This window comes from Sus scrofa, chromosome X (genome assembly GCF_054392235.1).
Source record: "Sus scrofa isolate SSC_HxYL_T2T_F1_AM1 chromosome X, Sscrofa_HxYL_maternal_Yorkshire_Landrace_v2.0, whole genome shotgun sequence".
Taxonomy (NCBI): domain Eukaryota; kingdom Metazoa; phylum Chordata; class Mammalia; order Artiodactyla; family Suidae; genus Sus; species Sus scrofa.
Window position 1 is genome coordinate 43,994,998 of NC_139401.1, and position 20,357 is coordinate 44,015,354.

Consider the following 20,357-nt stretch of genomic DNA (forward strand, 5'->3'; position numbering starts at 1 on the left):
AGAAACAGCCTCACAGAAAACAATCGTATGGTGACCAAAGGGGACAGGTTGGGGTGGGGGGTGGACTGAGAGTTTGGGGTTGGCATATGCACACTGAGGTGAAGGGAATGACTGGCCAAAGGGGACCTGCTGTAGAGCACAGGCAACTCCACCTAACATTTTGTGATCATCTACACGGGAAAAGACTCTGAAAGAGAATAGGTGTGTGTGTACATGTATAATTCAATCGCTTTGTTGTACAGCAAAAATGATCTCATCCTTGTACATTAACCATACTTCAATAAAACTTAAATAGAAAAATAGAAATCATGCTCACAGAACATTGAGATCGTGTATGTGTGTGTGTGTGCGCGCGCGCGCGTGCGCGCAATACAGTGGCTTTTTGTTCTTTAATGCCACTGGGTTATGTTAACTTAGTTTCCCTTTAGTTCTTTCCCTTTAAAGGTCCCTTACTGATGCCTTTTAATTAATTAACTGGTCATATCTGTGACAGGCAGACGTTCCCGGGCCAGGGATCGAACCCGTGCCACAATCGAACCTCCACCACAGCAGCGATCTGAGCCACAGCAGTGACAATGCCAGCTCCTTCACCCACTGAGCCACCAGAGAACTCCGAGAAACTTTGCTTGATGACAGTAAGTCACGTGAGTTTCCCTTTTCCAAAATTTCTTTCATGCCAATTGCCTATAATATGGACCTCATCATCTATTTTACCATTATGGAAAAGTTACAATATTGTATTTACTACATCAAAGGTAGTCAAAAGATACAAACTTCCAGTTATAAAAAAAGAAGTCATGGGATGTAATGTACAGCAAGGTGACTCTAGTTAAGTAACTCTGTATTGTATATTTGAAAGTTCCTAGGAGAGTAGATCTCCAAAGTTCTTATCACAAGAGAAAAAAACTTTGTAACTATGTATGGTGATGAACGTGAACCAGACTTATTGTAGTGATCATTCCCCGATATGTATGAATACCGAATCATTATGTTGTAGACTTCATTATACCTCAAGTATAATATGTTGTAGTATATCATTATACCTCAATAAAATATATTTGACTTAATACTATCTTCTTGCATACACAGCTCCATTTGATTCAGTCTTTCAAAATATACTTAAGAGTATCTTACTGGTAGAGATCGTGTGTGTGTGTGTGTGTGTGTGTGTGTGTGTGTGGTTGTCTCCATAATCACTACAGAAGAGACCCATAAAAAACTCCTAGGTTAATTCTTGTCAATTGAAGGAATACTGTGTCTAACAATGATTTCATGCAGCTATGAATGTCTGATAGGATGGATGGATGGACTACAAAAGAAATAGTCTGAAGTTTAGCAATTTGGGACCAACTTTTCATAGGAAATAACTCTCTCCTTACTTTCGCTCTCTTCTGACCACGGGTGTCAAAGGTACATCTCCTCTCTTTCTCCTTTTCCGAGAATCAACCCAAGAAACAAAACTAGCTTCACTCTGGATTAAGCCTGGAATATTGTGATTTATTTTCCTGAGAGCGAACCCAGGACCTATCCAAGAGTCTGCCTCCAACCTTCCCAAGACCCTCTCCTACATACTCATCCACATCTCACCTTACAAAGACTTTGGCAATTGAAACCCTCTTTGGATTGTTTATGAATGAATGGAGGCTTGAAGCCCCATTGAATTCTTCATCCGGGTCTTTCCCGGGTTTTCCAGAGAGCACCGTAAAACACTAGTTTCTCAAGCTCAAAAAAATTCGGTCAAATAAGATTGGAAAATACTATGTCTTTTACCCATTCTAGGGGAGTCATCAAACACAGTTGTACATTAAAAGCACTGACATTTTAGCATAAATTGGCTTAGCTTTGTTTAATTTAGAGCTTCCCCAATTTATTTGAACATGGAAAATTTTAGAGGGATGCTTTTTTTTTTTTTTTTTGTCTTTTTGTCTTTTTTGGGATGCACCCATGGCATATGGAAGTTTCCAGGCTATGGAGCTATGGCAGCCGGCCTACACCACAGCCACAGCAACGCGGGATCTGAGCCGCGCCTGCGACCTACCCCATAGCTCAATGCACCACCGGATCCTTAACCCAATGAGAGAGGCCAGGGATCGACCCTGCATCCTCATGGATGCTAGTCAGGTTCATTATCACTGAGCCACAAGGGGAACTCCCTAGAATTTTATATAAGTAGGGTCATAAATGAGTATACACTCATTTTATCTGGGTTTTTTCACTTAACATGATTATTTTGAGACTTGTTCATGCTATAGTAGGTGTCAGTAGTTTATCCCCTTTTATTTATAAGCAGTATTCCATGTATCCCAGTTTGCTTATCCATTCATCTATCAGTGGACATCAGGGTTGTTTCTAGTTTGGGGTTATTACCAATAAAGACGCTATGGACATTTATGTATAGGTCTTTGTGGGGATATATGCTTTCATTCCACTATATTAGATACCCAAAGGTTAATACTTGGATCATATGATAGGCATATGTTGAACTTTTTCTGCATCAGCCACACTCTTTTCAAAAGCAGTTTTATGTTTCCACTACAGTATATGGGGGTTCCAGTTGCTCCACATCTTCAACAGTCACCTGCTATGGTGAGTCTTTCTGATGTTATCCACTTGAATAGATGTGTATGGTGTCTTATTATGGTTCTAATTTGTATCTCCCTAATGACTATGTGGAGCATCTTTTTATGCTTATGGGATACCTGCGTGTCTTTCTGAAATGTGTGTTCAAATCTTTTGTAATTTTTTTTTGTCTTTTTGCCATTTCTTGGGCTGCTCCCAAGGCACATAGAGGTTCCCAGGCTAGGGGTCCAATTGGAGCTGTAGCCACCGGCCTACACCAGAGCCACAGCAATGCAGGATCCAAGCCACATCTGCAACCTACACCACAGCTCATGACAATGCCAGATCCTTAACCCACTGAGCAAGGCCAGGGATCGAACCCGCAACCTCATGTTCCTAGTCGGATTCGTTAACCACTGAGCCACGAAGGGAATTCCTGTAATTTTTTAATTGGGATTTTTTAAAAAGTTATTGAGTTTTGAGAGTTATTTACACATTCTGGATACAAATTCTTTTGTGTGTAAGTGTGTGTGTATACACATATAGCCTGCACATGATATATATAGTATGATCTGTATGATTTTTTTTCGCTCTCTGCATCTTGTTTTTTCATTCTCTTTAACAGTGTCTTTATTAGAGCAGACATTTTAACTTTGAGAATGTTCCATACATCAGATGATTTTCCTTTGTGAATTCCTCTTTTGGTATCATATTCAAGATATCTTTGCCTAATCCAAGGTCATGGAAGCTCTCTCTTAAATTTTTTTCTAGAAACTTTATAGTTTTTGGTTTCACATTTAAGTCAACAATTCATTTTCAATTAATTTTTCATGTATGAGATATAGGTTGAAGTTCTTTTTTGCATATAATATTCAATAGTTCCAGCCTTACTTGCTGAAAAGATTATCCTTTATCCACTGAATTGTTTCTGCACTTAAAAAAATTGACCATATATGTTTGGGTCTATTTCTGGTCTCTTTATTCTGTTCCTACTTGCATGTCTTTACCTAAATACCACACTGTATCGATTACTGTAGCTTTATAATAAGTCTTGAAATAAAATAGTGTAAATCCTCCAAGCTTTTTGTTTTTGTTTTTGCTTTTTAGGGCCGCACCCGTGGGATATGGAGATTCCCAGACTAGGTGTCGAATGGGAGCTGCAGCTGCTGGCCTACACCGCAGCCACAGCAACGCCAGATCTGAGCCATGTCTGTGACCTACACCACAGCTCACGGCAACGCTGGATCCTTAACCCACTGAGTGAGGCCAGGGATCGAACCCACAACCTCATGGTTCCCAGTCAGATTCCTTTCTGCTGCACCATGATGGGAACTCCTTTTGCTCTTTTAAACTTGTTTAAAACTCATCAACTTGTCTATTTAAGGCCCTTTTCATATCCATATGAGTTTTAGGATCAAGTTGTCAATTTTTACAAAAAGCCTGCAGAAATTTGCAATGGGATTGTATTGACTCTATGGTTCAATTAAGAGAACTGATATCTTAACATTTGGCCTTCCAATCCATGAACACAATATATTGGTATCTTTATTTTGGGCTTCTTTAATTTCTCTTATCAATATTTTATAGCTTTTTATGTGCAGGTTTTCCACATCTTTTGGTAGATTTCCCCCCAAATATTTAATATTTTTGAGGCTATTATGAATGATACTGGTTTTTATTTCATTTTTTTTTAATTAAAAAAAATTTTTTTGTCTTTTTGCCTTTTTTCTAGGGCCACTCCTGCGGCATATGGAGGTTCCCAGGCTAGGGGTCCAATCCGAGCTGTAGCCACCGGCCTACTCCACAGCCACAGCAATGCAGGATCCGAGCCGCATCTGCAACCTACACCACAGCCCACAGCAATGCCGGATCCTTAACGCACTGAGTAAGGCCAGGGATTGAACCCGCAACCTCATGGTTCCTAGTCGGATTCGTTAACCACTGCGCCATGATGGGAACTCCTATTTCAATTTTTGATATTTATTTCTAGTACTGTGTATCATGAACACTTCGACTTTTCTATGTTGATCTTTTATTCTACAACTTTGCTAAATTCACTTATTCTAATAGACTTTCTACATATATGATCATGTTGCATTCTTTTTCTCGCATTACCCTCCATCATGTTCCATCACAAGTAATTGGATATATTTCCCTGGGCTCTACAGCAGGATCTTATTGCTTATCTACTCCAAATGCAGCAGTTTGCTATATAAATTCTTTTATTATCCTTCTCATATCTGTAGACTCTCTAGTGATACCCCCTCTTTCATTCTGGATATTGGTAATTGTGTCTTCTCTCTCTGTGTTTTTTTCCTGATCAGTTTGGCTAAAGTTCAACTTTTTTGTGTAGTTTTTCTTTTCAATCAACTTTTTTGATCTATTCAAGGGATTAATAAAGTTCTGGCTTCATTGTTTTTTTCTATTATTTTTATGTTTTCTGTTTATCATCTACTTTATTTGCTTAATTTTGGTTTAATTTACTCCTTTTTTTTTAGTTGTTTAAGGTGGAAGCTAAGGTGGTTGATTTGAGACATTTCCTTTTTTCTAATATTGGTGTTTAGTGCTATAAACTTGCCCTAATTACTGTTGAATTGATGTGTCACACATTTTGATATGTTGTGTTTTCATTTTTATTCTGTTCAAAATACTTTCTACTTTCCCTTTTAATTTCTTCTTTGACCTATGGGTTAACCAGATGTGTGTTATTCAGTTTCCAAAATTTTAGGGATTTTCCAGAGATCTTTTCATTACTGATTTTAGAGGAAATTCCACTGTGGTCAGAGGACATATTTTTATGACTTGAATCCTTTAGAATTTATTACTTGTTTTATGGCCCAGACTATGGTCTATCTTAGTAAAATTTCCATGTGCACTTGAAAAGAATGTGTGTTTTGCTATTGTTGGGTAGAGTGTTCTATAAATGTAAATTAAATTAAGATGACTGAAAGTGTTGATCAAATCTATATCCTTGCTGTTTTTCTATCAACTTATTCCATCAATTATTTAGGGAGTACTTAAATCCCCAACTATGATTGTGGATTTGCCTCTTCCTTTTTGCAATCGTATCAGTCTTTCTTCATGTGTTTTGAAGCTTGCTTTTAGGTGCAAAATTTTTTTATTGGTAAAGTCTGCTCGATGAATTGATTTCTTAATCATTATGAAATGACCTTCTTTATCCCTGGTAATATGCTCTATTGGGAATCTACTTTGCCTTATATTAGTATAGCAACTATAGCTTTCTTTTGACTAGTGTTAGTGTGGTATATCTTTTTCAGTCTTTTAACTTACTTGTGTCTTTGTAGGAAAAATATAGTTGAGTATATATGTCAGTTCATTCAACCTGACAAACTAGCTTTTTATTTAGTATCAGTTCATTCAACCTGACAAAGTAGTTTTTATTAAGGTATTCTTATGTTTTCCATGTCACCTAATCATTAATATGGTTAGGTGTTAATCTACCATCTTGCTAATTATTTCCTATTTGTCCCGTCTGAGTTTTGTTCCCTTCTTCCTTTTTCTTTATCTTCTTCTGGATTAATTGACTTTTTAAATTATTCCATTTTATTTTCACCATTGGCTTCTTATTTATTAGTAGTTGCTTTAGGATTTAAAACAACTGTCTGCCTTCAAATGATGATACTCACTGCATACATATTATGAAATCTTTAAAATAATATGTTTCCATTTCTGCCCTCCTGGTCTTTGTGACACTGTTTTCATTGTTTGCAGCAAGAAATCTATTGTAATTTTTACCTTTATTCTTTTGTATGTAATGTGTCTTTTTTCTCTGGAACTTTTTAAGATTTTCTCTTTATCACTAGTTTTGAGAAAGTTTATCATCTTGTTCATCGGTACACTTTTCTTCATATTAATGATGTTGGGGCTTATTGAGATTCTTAGATCTGCAAATTTATAATCTTCATCAAATTTGTAAAATTGTTGATTATTATTTCTTCGGACATTTTTTTCCTCTACTCCAATTGCACATATATTAAGCTACTTTAAGATGTTCCACATATCATTGATTCTGAGTTTATTTTTCCCCCTTATTCGTTTGTCTAGATAGTGGTATACATTACTCAGATCCTCGGTCCATTCTGGACCTATTCTAAACTGTGACCATTCTTTCTACCTAGCTCTATATTTACTTAGAATCTACAGAATCTGAATGTCCTTCATCTTTAGCTTCTGATTTTGTTTCAGCTCTCCTGAGTCTACCTCCTGACCAGTGTTTACATCCACTCACCTCAGGCACTAATCAGATAGGGTTGATTACAATGCTCAGTCTTGTAGCATGCCTGTGGCTCCTTAAAAGAACCATGATTTTAATTTTGTTGGACCAGTCATGAGAGCGGGAAGGAATGTATAGTTATTGCAGCCCAATTCAGTGAGCGCATCAGGTCTCCATACTTTTTAGAAACACTGGATGTCATTTATTTGCCTTTGGCCTTGTTAATGTAGGGCTTTTTCTTCTCATGAATGTATCCCTTGATTTAAAACTTTCACGCTATTTTCCCCCATTATATGCGTGGATCTCTTGCAGTGGAGTGGGATCTTAAAATGCCTTTAAAATGGTATTTCCTATTCTTGGGCTTCTTTGGCTAACTCCTTGATGAATTACAAACCTCTGTTAATGAGTCACGAAGAATAGCTTTACTGTTTTCTCCTTTAGAATGGGAGAGAGGGGAGATTTACCTCAATGGTAATATGAAGTATGTACTACAAACACACCAAATTAACTTGTGTCATTTGGGATCCTAGAAGGTAACTACAGTCAAGATAGATCGAATAAAATACATTAATAAAGGGACCACTTCCAGAGGTATGGGCTTGGTCAAGAAATCCAACAATGTTGAGGCATTTAGAGACTCGTGCCAGTGGAAAACCATTATAACTCCTAGGTCTGAAGGGTCAATGGAAAAAACCATGTTGCTAGAGCGATGGAATGAAGCAGAGAGAGAAGCTTCCCAGCAGGAGCTAGAGTCTCAGAGGGATAGAACCATGTCAGAATGCCAGAAATGTGGCACTAATGAATGGAGAAAGCAGGGAAAGAAATACCTCAACCTCTCTCTGTCTGGCACTTTTCAACCCCCCATGAATTTTTCCATTGTAACAGCCCACCCAGGAGTCAGCTGGCAAGGAGGCTTGAATGATGCAGTCCATAGGGCCCCCTGGGATACATAGCAGGGCATCAAAAGGCAAAGAACGTACAAGATAGGGGTGAAAAACAGAGAAAACCTGACCCATAAAACTTTGCCCTTTTCTGGATCCTAGCTGCTCTAGGTTACCAACTACAGTAACTAAGACTAATAATTGAGCTAAGCGATCATTATGCTATTTTCCTTTATTACCCGTGGAGATTAAAAAAGTTTTGAAGCACCAACGACATTGTTTGGGATGATGTTTTTAAAGTCATGATGGATTTTTCAAAGGTTTATTAACTTCTAGCATAAAAGATTTTTCCGATGTCGTCTGTGAGACATGCATATCTCTATTTTGAAAGGGCCAGTGAGCTGGCATCGTATGAGTCTACACTCACTGACCACTCCAATTTTAACTTCTTTGAATGCTCAAAAATCAACAACAAGATCTCTGAGTGCTCTTGTTGGCAGGGCTGTGTTTTTAAAACACTTCCTCAGAACACCACAGTTATTTGAAGGATGTGTCATACAGTCTGCTGCTGGCTTAAGAAAACATGAGATGGAGGACATTTAGTTGCCTCTTTGAATTTATTTATTCAATTTTAGAAACAAGTGCATGACAAAGGGAGCTTTGATTCTGTAAGCTGAGAGCCAGTGTACAAGTCTCAAACGTTTGAGCCTTAAGTCTCCTCTATGACTCTGGAGTGAGTGGTTGTCTGGGCTGACACGGATTCTCCAACCAAAGCTGGCAGTATGTCTAGTACTTCAACACACATGGTCCTCAGCCCCAGTTGCGGGAACTTCTGAGCAACTTAGTCCTTGTACTACTGCAGTTCAGTTCTGCATGGATGGACTGAACCACCACAAGGTGCCAGGGGATGGACTGAACCACCACAAGGTGCCAGGCACTGTGCCTGCTACCAGGGGATCAAAGATAAACAAGACATGCATCCAACATGAGAGGAATGGGCACAAAAGCAGATTCTTTCAATACCCTGTGGTATGTGTGATTATACAGGTAGATATAGAGTATTTAGCTCACCTGAGTCATAGGAGATCTTCCTGGTTGATACCAGAACCCGGGTTCTTGTTCACAGCAGTCGAAGAATGAACTCTGCAAACACACGGGCGGCAAGCAAGCAAAGTCTTTATTAAAGGAAAGCAAATAGCTCCCAAGGCTGCTGGGAGCAGGGAGAAGAGCCCCCTTCCTTATTGTCCTATAGGGATTTTTATCTCTTAAAGGTGGGGAGGGGCACCAACGTGGGGTCCAGAAAGAGGTGGTTTTCTCCTATTGGCCTTGCTCAGTTACCTACATCAGTCCTTGGCCAATAGGGGTTTTAGGGTTGGAAATGTCCTGTAAATTTTATGGTTCCTTTGTCCTTTCCTTTCCTTAGATTAAGTCACCATTCCTCTCATTCCCATCAGTGGAGGAGTGGGCTGGAGATGCGCATTCCCTATAGTAAACAAAGCCTGTGGGGAATGTGCATTTCCTATAATAAAACCAGGCCTGTGGAGATGTTACTCCCTGGAGCCCTTAAGCCACAAATGTTAATTGATAGCAATATCAGAGCCCATGTTCCTACACTGACCACCTGAGTTAGCGACTAGGAGATTCTTTAAGGTTTCTGTATTTTACATCCGGTGGGGAGATGATGGTGGAAAGAGTGGTCCAGGTTGGGAGAGCATCTCGACTGCAGGTGCAGAAGCATGAATCAGGATGGTGAGTGCTGGAAACTACACTAAGCATGAATAGCAAAGAAGGAAGGGATAGGAGATTAGGCAGAGGGATGTCAGTTGATATCACGGGAAGTAAAATTGCTCACAAATTTGAACAGTATCTGTATGTTATGAGAAGTTGTCAAACGCAGCTTTAAGCAAATATAAGAGGAGAGATTAAGTCTAGGAGGATATGATATTGGGGGACAGTAGTGCAGGAAGAGTGGGTCGAAGGCTACTTGGGTGATGCTTCAGTCTTCCAGCCACCCAAAAAGAACAGGAATCAGATATCAGGAACAACTAACCCATGTGATCTATGTAACTGTTAAGTGATACATAGAGAATCCCTGGCCAGCAATTTGACTGGCAGTGCAAAAAAAAAAAAAAATCCAAAGCTATAAGTAAAATAGAAGTCAACCCTATTTGGCTTTGCAATCCTGAAATGAGAAAAAAAAAAAAAAAAGTTGATCTCTAGTCCTATAATCCAGGGAAATCAGAATACTTTCTACCTAAAGGCTTGCCTCTTTTTCTCAGAGGGTTATCTGCCTGGCAAATACTCAGTTGTCTAGGGATAAACATAATTTTCTTCAGTGTGGGGAGATTTGGGGTTAAACCATCATCAGGAGTTCATTCATAACTATTTAGGTAGTTTATAGGATTCGACTTGGCAATGGTTACATTTTTACAGTTACTTTTCTATTCTCCTTGCAAATGGGAGGGTTCATTACCACCCCTTCGTGATAAGGGCTTTCTTGCTGGATTTTAGTTATAAACTCTCATGTTAAAATGTGTCCATCAGAAATAATTTTGAGGAGTTCCCGTCGTGGCTCAGTGGTTAACAGATCCGACTAGGAACTATGAGGTGGCAGGTTCGTTCTCTGGCCTCACTCAGTGGGTTAAGGATCCAGCGTGTGCTGAGCTCTGGTGTAGGTCACAGGCGCGGCTCAGATCTGGCATTGCTGTGGCTGTGGTGCAGGCCAGCAGCTATAGCTCCAGTTTGACTCCTAGCCTGGGAACCTCCACATGTCATGGGTGTGGCCCAAGAAAAGACAAAAAAGACAAAAAAAAAAAAAGAAATAATTTTTTAATCCCAAGTTGAGAGCTTATCTTCCTCTCTATTCCAGCACAATTTAATTTTCATTTTGATAAAGAAAGAATATTCTTATCAATATATTGCATTGGGTCAATTGGAAAAACATATGGAAATAGAAAGAAATCTTAATCTCTACTTTACACCATAACCAAAAATTACTTTCAGATAAATTGTGTATCTCAGTGTGAAAAATAAAACAATAAAGCTCCTAGAAGATAGCATAGAAAAGGTTCATTGCCTTAGGAAATGTTTCTAAATAGGACACAAAAAGCACCAACCATAAAGGAGAAAATTGATAAATCAGACCACAATGATTAATAAATTAGACTATTTTAAGAATTTCTTTTCGTCAAAAGATACCCATAAGGGTGAATGGGCAAGCCACAGAGACTCGAATCCAGAATATTATAAGGAAAAGACAGACATATCAATGAAAAAAATGGACAAAATATTTGAATAAGAATTTTACAAAAGTGGATAATCAAATGGCCATTAAGCATAAGAAATGGTATTCAATTCTTTTGTATTGGGGGAAATACTAATTAAGACCACAATAAGATGCCATTATATGCCCATCAGAATGGCTGAATTTTTTTTTTTTTTGGTGTGTTTGCCATTTCTTGGGCCGCTCCCACGGCATATGGAGGTTCCCAGGCTAGGGGTCGAATCGGAGCTATAGCCGCCAGCCTATGCCAGAGCCACAGCAACACCGGATCCAAACAGCATCTGCAACCTACACCACAGCTCACGGCAATGCTGGATCATTAACCCACTGAGCAAGGGCAGGGATCGAACCCGCAACCTCATGGTTCCTAGTTGGATTCGTTAACCACTGCACCATGACGGGAACTCCCCAGAATGGCTGAATTTTAAGACTGACAATGCCAAGTGTTAGTGAGAATGTAGAGCAACTGGAACTCTCATTCATTGCTGGTAGGAGTGTAAATCTCTTCAGCTGCTTTGGAAAACTGCATGGAAGTATCTACTAAAGACTATAACTCAACATACACATATCCTATGGCCCAATATATATATATATGCAACAGAAGTGTGTACATATGAGTCCTAAAAGACACGAGACACAAGTATGTTCATAGTAGCCTTATTTTTAATACCCCAGAAATGGACTATTACATCAGCAGTCTATCAACTGCCAAATAGAGAAATAAATTACATTAGATCCAAAATGGAATATTATATAGTAATGACAATGAACAAACTACTGCTATAATAACTGGATGAATCCCCTAAACACAGTGTCAAGTGAAAGAATACACATACTCAAGAGTGTTTTTATGATTCCTTTTACATATACTTCAAAAATAAGTAAAACCAATATACAGTGATAGGAGTTAGGGTAAGTGAGAGGAAGAGGTGATGATGAATGAAAGGGGACAGGAAGTGGAGGAGCTTCTGTGATGCTTGGTAATGTTTTATTTTCTGATCTGGGTGGTGTTTCCTTGGATGTGTTCACTTTGTGGTTATTCACAAAGCTAGACACTTACACTTAGAATTTGTATATTTTATTTATCTGTTTTGCTTTAATAAAAAAGTTTACCAACACTTTTTTTTTTTTAATTTTAGAAGGATTTCTCTGGTTGCTTGATGAAGAATGGTTAGGGGAACAGATGAGAGTGGAGGCAGCCTATAACCAGTTAACGGGCCATTAAATATTTCAGGCAAGAAATAATGGAAGATCAAGCTTGGATGGTGGTGATAGAAAAATGGAAACAACAGCCTGGAGAAATATGTAGAAGAAATTGGCAGGAATATGTGATAGACTGAAAATAGGAGTAGGGACAGGAGAAGGACAATGAGGTCGATTTTGAATTGATTGAATCAAATTTGCCTTTGAGATACCCAAGAGGAGATGTCCAACAGACAATGAAATATACGCATCATTTAAGCAATGAGATCCTGCTGTATAGCACAGGGAACTATATCCAGTCACTTGTGATGGAACATGATGGAGGATAATGTGAGAAAAAGAAATATATATATGGTATGTATGTATGTATACATACATATATATGACTGGGTCATATATATGCATATATATGCATATATATTTTTTCATGATTTTTGATATACATACATACATATATATATATATATATATATATATATATGACTGGGTCACTTTGCTGTACAGTAGAAATTGACAGAACACTGTAAATCAACTCTAATGGGAAGACAAAAATCATTAAAAAATATATATATGCATCATTTAACAGATGCAATTGTTTTTTAAATTTTATTGATGTATAGTTGATTTACAGTATGGTGTTAATTCTGTACAGAAAAGTGATTCAGTTATATATATATATATGTGTGTATATATATATATATATATATATATATACATTCTTATTCATATTCTTTTCCATTATGGTTTGTCACAGGATATCAAAGACCGTTCCCTGTGCTGTATAATAGGACCCTGTTGTTTATCCCTCTTATATATAATTGTTGGCCTCTGCTAGTCCTAAACTCCCAATCCTTCCCTCCTCTACCCCTTCTCCCTCTTGGCAACCACAAGTCTGTTCTCTACATATCTGTGAATCTGTTTTTGTTTCATAGATATGTTGATTTGTATCGTATTTGAGAGTCCACACGAAGCGATATCACATGGTATATGTCTTTCTCTTCCTGACTTACTTTGCTTAGTATGATAATCTCTAGGTCCATCCATGTTGCTGCAAATGACATTATTTCATAACAGATGCAATTATTAAGATTTCTTTTTGAACTTCAGTTGAAGAGCATTATCAGATTTCATAGTCCATTGCATGATAACATCATTAGTTCATGCAAAGCCCCTCTCTGGTATGTATGTATGTATACTTACACGTAAGGACAATTTCCATTCTTCCTCTCCCTCCGCAGATAATCCCTCTGATGTGTTTCATATGTATCTTTTGGCTCATTAAGTGTTCTCTCAAAATGCATATTATTGATTTGTGTTCATGTTTTGTGTGCAATCAAAAAATTGTTATATCTCAAATATACACACAGAAACACAAGCATACACATCTGAAGGAGTCTCAAATTTTGCTGTACACTGGAATCACCTGTGTAGCTTTAAGTCCATACAAAAAAATTCAGAATCCCTGGGGGTAGGACTCAGGCATCCAAAGTCTTAAATTACACCAAGTGATCCCGATGTGCAGCCAATTTTGAGAGCCAGTGACATATATCACTCTGTTTCTTACCTTTTAAACCCAACAGTATAATTTTAAGATCTATTCATGTGTCTACCTGTGCATCTAGTTCAGAGATCAAACATCTTCAGCAAAGGGTCAGACAGTAAATATTTTCAGGTTCATAGGTCATAAGGGCACTTTTGGAACCCAGCATTGCTGCTGAAATGTGAACACAGCCATAGACAATACATATATAAATGGACACGGCCATGTTCCAGTGAAATTTCACTTACAGAAAAAAAAAAAAGAACCTACAAGCGATGAGTTCTTGCTGTATAGCACTGGAACTGTGTCTATTCACTAATGATGGAGCATGATAGAGGATAATGTGAGAAAAAGAATATATATATATATATATATATATATGACTGGGTCACCTTGCTGTGCAGTAGAAAACTGACAGAACACTGTAAACCAGCAATAATGGAAAAAATAAAAATCATTTAAAATAAATTTTTTTTTTAATTTAAAAAAAAGAACCTAGGAGGTGGACCATATTTGGCGCATGGGCCGTAGTTTGCTGACTTCCGATCTAGTGTTTTGCTTCCAACTATTGGGCATCTCCATAGAATATTTACTACATGTTCCCTTTTTTTTTTCCTTCTATTTAGAGGCTAGTTTGCATCTAACTCTCCATTTCTGGAATTAATATTGCAATGCATATGCACCTGTCCATCTATCCCTATAGTCTTATGATCCTACACAACAATTTATTTGAGAATTGCTGGACCACATGGCACAGTTGCTTAGGTCATATATTTCTAGGTCTCTCTAGAATGATTGTACCAAACTACAGTGCCACCATTACAACATAAGGATTCCTAGGTTTTTTTTTTTTTTTTTTTTTTTTTGTCTTTTGTCATTTTAGGGCCTCACCTGAGGCATATGGAGGTTCCCAGGCTAGGGATCAAATCAGAGCTGTAGTTGCCAGCCTGCACCACAGCCACAGCAACGCGGGATCCAAGCTGCTTCTACCACCTACACCACAGCTCATGGCAACACCAGATTCTTTTTCTTCTTTTCTTTTCTTTTTTTTTTTTTTTCAGATTCTTAACCGACCGATTGAGGCCAGGGATTGAACTTGTGTCCTCATGGATGCTAGTCAGATTCGTTTCCGCTGAGCCACAACGAGAACTCTGGATTCCGAGATCTTTACATCCACACCAACACTTGGCATTATGTCTAAATTTTGCCAATTTAATAGGTAACTTTACATTTCTGATTTTTTTTAACATGTGAGATTATCCTGTTAATACCCATCTCTCATAAACCACTATGCATAATGGTAGGGACCTTGTCTAGTTTTGCTCATTATTCTAATTTTAGTATAAACCTGGCATATAGTAGATGTTCCATAAATATTTGTGAAGAAATAGATGAGTATGTGAGCACTTCTGTCTGTGTTAATTGCACAAAAATACTCTTTTCTTTCTTTAAATTGTATCGGAGTCTAGTTGACTTACAGTGTCGTGTTAGTGTCAGGTGTAAGCAAAGTGAATCAGTTATACATATACACACATCCATTCCTTTTCCCATATAGGTTATTACAGAGCACTGAGTAGAGTTTCCTATGCTACACAGTAGGTCTTTGTTGATTCTGTTTTATATATGTTAATCCCAACCTCCTCATTTATCCCTCCCCAAATACTCATTTCTTTATGGATAAGTTCGAGATGGTGACCAGAGGCAAGTCGAGGGAAACTGTTTAGAGTAGTTGGATCTTTTTTTTTTTTTTTTTTTTTTTACGTTATTACAGTTGATTTACAATGTTCTCTCAGTTTCTGCTATACAGCAAAATGACTCAGTTATACATATACATATATGTATTCTTTTTTTCACATTATCCTCCATCATGTTCCATTACAAGTGATGAGATGTAATTCTCTGTGCTGTACAGCAGGATCTCATTGCTTATCCACTCCAAATGCTATAGTTTGCATCTACTAACCCCAAACTCCAAGCCCATCCCACTCCTTCCCTAGAGTGGATGGATTTTTTTTTTTTTTTTTGTCTTTTTTGCCTTTTCTAGGGCTGTTCCCACAGCATATGGAGGTTCCCGGGCTAGGGGTCGAATCAGAGCTGTAGCCGCTGGCCTACACCACAGCCACAGCAACTCGGGAGCCGAGCCACATCTGTAACCTACACCACAGCTCACGGCAATGCCGGATCCTTAACCCACTGAGCAAGGCCAGGGTTCGAACCTGCAACCTCATGGTTCCTAGTTGGATTTGTTAACCACCACGCCACAACGGGAACTCCTAGAGTAGTTGGATTTTTGACCTCAAGAGAAATTATACTGTGGGAAAGAGGGCAAAAGTGTTCATTTGTCCCATTCATTCACAAAATATTTTGAATGCTTATCATGCTACATGCCAGGCATTATGGACAATGGTGATCAGTGCAGATACAGCCCTGCCCTCAGGGAGCCCACAGTGGGATGCAGATGCCAGCAGGCTGGCGATTATTTAATTGTCATCTAGTGAGAGAAACATTACTGGGGAAGTAGCAGGTACTCTAGAGGCGCTTAGCAAGTGTCTCCTACCCTAATCTAGCAGGAATGAGAGAGAGCAAGGATGGTAGTGATATAAGATACTTCCTTATAAATGTCTAGAAAGTTACCCTGGCAGTGGGATGCTACAGGAATTCAGGGGTTCATAGGTGAGAACAGTAATATCCTAGCAGCATTATCTAAACAAGCTTGGATATGTCTTCAAGGGGTTCTGTGAATTGTGGAGTGATTTAAAGGAATTTAAGATAATTATGCTTAAATCTCTCCTTTCCCAAATATTCTATTTTAGACTGCTAGAGAGGAATTGCTGGACTTATTCCTTTTTACTTTCTTAGTTGTAAAATAAACAGATATTCAGGTTCTCAGAAATGCAAAGGGTGCCTTACTTCTTCGCCAATGGCTGACCAAAATAACCTCCAGAAAACTATAACTGATTTTATGCAATTTTGAAGGTTTTAACTGCTTTAGGAGAAATTCTGGATTCCTCGGGAAAGTAAAGTTGAAATTTAATGGCTTGAATTTGCTTATTGAACACACCCCCTCCCCACCCCCACATAACACCCTGAAGAGATTAAAAAGCTCCATAAAAATCCACAATTTCTGAGCAATTACTTCAACTCTCCTTGTTTATTCTTCCCTCCCTTTTAACATTTTATTATCATGCCCTCTTCCCCATTTTTTCTTTTTTTTTTTTCTTTGACAATCTTAGCAATGAAGGACTGCTAGATCTTTATTTTTGCTTTATTTTACATTTGGAAGAAACCTGGGCGCATCTGGTCCATGCCTCTCATGGTTAAAGACAAAACTATGGTCCAGAAGGTCAACGAACCTGTCCATGTTTTGAGTTCATTCTCAGTGGGCGATGGGGGCAGAAATCAGGACAAATATCAGAGCAGTTCTAGCAGAGGAAGGGTCAGGAACACAAAGACTGGCACCGAAGATTAAAAGCCACAACTGTAAGTCAGAAGGAGAAAGACAAATACCATATGATATCACTTATATCTGGAATCTAATATACGGCACAAATGAACCTATCTACAGAAAAGAAACAAACTCATGGACTTGGAGAACAGACTTGTGGTTGCCAAGAGGGAGGGAAGGGAGGGGATGGACTGGGAGTTTGGGGTCAGTAGATGCAAACTATTACATTCGGAGTGGATAAGCAATGAGATCCTGTTGTGTAGCACAGGGAACTATATCTCGTCACTTGTGATGGAACATGATGGACGATAGTGTGAAAAAAATGTATATGGATGTACAGCTGGGTCACTTTGCTGTACAGCAGAAATTGACAGAACATTATAAATCAACTGTAATAATTTTTTTTAAAAAAAAAAGAAACCACCAAGAGCTCACAGAGGCCAGTATTCCATGGACGCTGTCTTCTCTTGCTTTTGTTTGATGACCGCCCTAGAATAGATCTTGAGCCCTATTCCATGGAACACCATGGTGGATGTGGCTAAGCAGAGAAAGCACTGAAGTCTTTCCTGGTGTGAGGGTTTTTCTCTGTTATCATCCATCCCCTTCCTGCCCCCTTCTATTTTCTACGTTTCTCCGCCCTGCTCTGTGTACTGAGAGGAGGCACTCCATGGACTGAATCACTGGACTCCTTTGCCCCAAGCTCTGGTTGGACTGGGTCAACAGGAGGCACAGGCATGAGATGATAGGAGGACAGAAGGAGAACCACACAGAGGTATTCCCCCTGCACCCTCCCTTCTTCTCCAACACTGGCTCCCACTGGATGGCCCCTCCCTCCTCCACATGCCAGCTCCCACTGACTTCTCTTTCTTTCCCATGTTCTCCTCGGCCATACAGATGGTAAGGGCTTCCTTCCTGGTGCTCATCTCTGGGTGCCTCCGCACCTCTTACTTGTTCTTGTAACTCAGTAGGTGGTCCCTTCATTAAAGTCTCTTCATTTGAAGCTTATGCCTTGGATTCTATTTCCTGTTGGGATCCTGGCTGATATGATGGTTCCTCTACGTCTCTCTTATAGTCCTTTTGTGAATAGTATTCGGTGTAGAGCAGTATTGTGGAAATTTCAAAGGACAAAATCCCTGATCTTACGGCATCATTGCAGAAGTAAAAAAAAAAAAAAAAAAAAAACACAAACACGCACACAAGGACACGAGTTCCCAAACCCAATAAACAAGAGCAACATCGACTCCATATATAGAGAGACAGGTGCAAGATCTACATAAGTAGGCAAATGGGGCCGATAAACATGCATCTCTGAACCCCTGTTCCTACCCGAGTGAGCCTCACGGATGCCTGCTCGTGCTGCGAACTCTCTTGTCTGGCAGGATGGTCATAACTCAATGTTGCCTCAGGGGAACCTACGTTTTAGCTTGCCAGTCACCGGGGAAAGGTCTGGTTGCTCTGTGTTTCATTTGGTGAAGGTAATGCTTCCTTAGGGGAAAATCATTTGATTTGAAGGTATTTTCTGTTTTCCTGTTTCTCTCAAGTCTGTCATTTCCTAAGCGGTGTGTATCTGTTTCCCTTTATAATAGCCCAGAGGAAACAAAAGCACATTCCGTTTTGCAGAGGGGAAAAAGAGCAGCTTTAACCCTATAAGTATTTTGAGGTTGTTGTTGTTCTCTTAAGCAAGATAGCACGTCCCGTGCAAATGGCCCACTCTCCACTGCTTGCTTGGGTATGTGCTCCCGAGCTGAGCAATGAGTGTTTTGTTGTTGTTGTTGTTTGTTTGTCTTTTTACGGCCACGCCTGTGGCATAAGGAAGTTCCCAGGCTAGGGGTTGAATCAGAGCTGCAGCTGCTGGCCTATGCCACAGGCACAGCAATGCTGGATCCAAGCTGCATCTGCGACCTACACCACAGCTCACGGCAACGCTGGATCCTTAACCCACCGAGGGAGGCCAGGGATCAAACCTGCAACCTCACGGTTCCTAGTCAGATTCATTTCCGCTGTGCCAAGATGGGAACTCCCTGCAAAGAGTGTTTCTCCAGGCGGAGACTAACCTCTCATCTAGTCTGTGTACTATAAGATGAATATCTTCATATCTTCTTATGATCCGAATCCTCCTAAGATATGAATATCTTCATATCTCCAGTTGCTTGAGACTTGATGCATTTTCAGGCTTGTTTTAGCCAACGTGCAAAACCGAAGCCCAGACGGCCTTTCATACATCTATTTCCCCTGGAGTTTGGGAGGGTTAAAGAAAACTCTTTTCTTTTGGCGTTTGTTCTGGATGGGCCCAGAAGAGCCCATCTTCATGGTGCCCGGGGATGTGCTATTAGCCAACTCTCAAGAAAGCTGACGGGGCAAAGGCTCTTCCAAGGGCCTCAGAACTTTACCTCTTTTTAATTCTCTAGGTAAGATCAATGAGCAGGAAACTTTGGGAGGCCTGGAAGGTAGACTCTCTGGTTACTCATAAATAAAGGTAAGCTAACTTACTTGAGAATTCATTCATTCAACTTAACTACATGAAGCGCTTATGCACCAGATAAGCAGGTAGGAACTACATTTAAAACAGACGAAGGGGAGTTCCCACTGTGGCACAGTGGTTAACGAATCCCACTAGGAACCATGAGGTTGCAGGTTTGATCCATGGCCTTGCTCAGTGGGTGAAGGATCCGGCGTTGCCACGAACTGGGGTGTAGGTTGCAGACGTGGCTCGGATTCCTCATTGCTATGGCTGTGGTGTAGATCAGCAGTTGTAACTCTGATTCAACCCCTAGCCTGGGAACCTCCATATGCCGCGGATGCGGCCCTAAAAAGACAAAAAAAAAAAAAAAAATCAAAAAGGAATGGTCTTGGTTCTCAAGACATTTACGGCCTGGTGGCTTATCTGTTCACTACCATTTCAAGGCAACCCAGGAAGACAAATAACCTCTGGGGCTTATTTCTAAAGCTGTCCCACTTGTTTTATCACAGGTCATAATAAATGGGGTTGTATATGGAAATTTATCTTCTTTAATCATTACAATCATCCTGTGAGGTCAACGAGGTTAGTAAAGTAGCCCTCATTTGATAGGCGGGAAACCCGCAACAATATATTAAGTCAAGGGTTTACCCTGCAGGCAGACAGCTGGAGGAAGCCTGGCCTCTGTTACTCTTTTTTGCAGGTGTTAATCTTATTGATCTCCCAGAAGACTTTAAGCTCCTGAAGGTCAAGA

At 39.4% G+C, this 20,357-nt stretch overlaps 1 protein-coding gene across 6 annotated transcripts in view; it reads right to left on the reverse strand.

The window, feature by feature from the left end:
* LOC102166369 (uncharacterized) overlaps nt 1-20,357 on the reverse strand; it is a 344,509-nt gene that overhangs the window by 38,136 nt on the left and 286,016 nt on the right. For 5 of the 6 annotated variants that reach the window (XR_014835326.1, XR_014835328.1, XR_014835321.1 and 2 more), the window contains one exon: nt 8,746-8,817. Coding sequence is in view for 1 of the 6 variants with exons in the window: in XM_085007852.1 (XP_084863978.1) it covers nt 8,746-8,817 (72 nt within the window). In the remaining 5 variants the exon portion in view is untranslated. Of the gene's footprint in view, nt 1-4,912; nt 8,818-20,357 lie in introns of those variants that run through there. The other variant, XR_014835325.1, reaches the window with a different exon arrangement.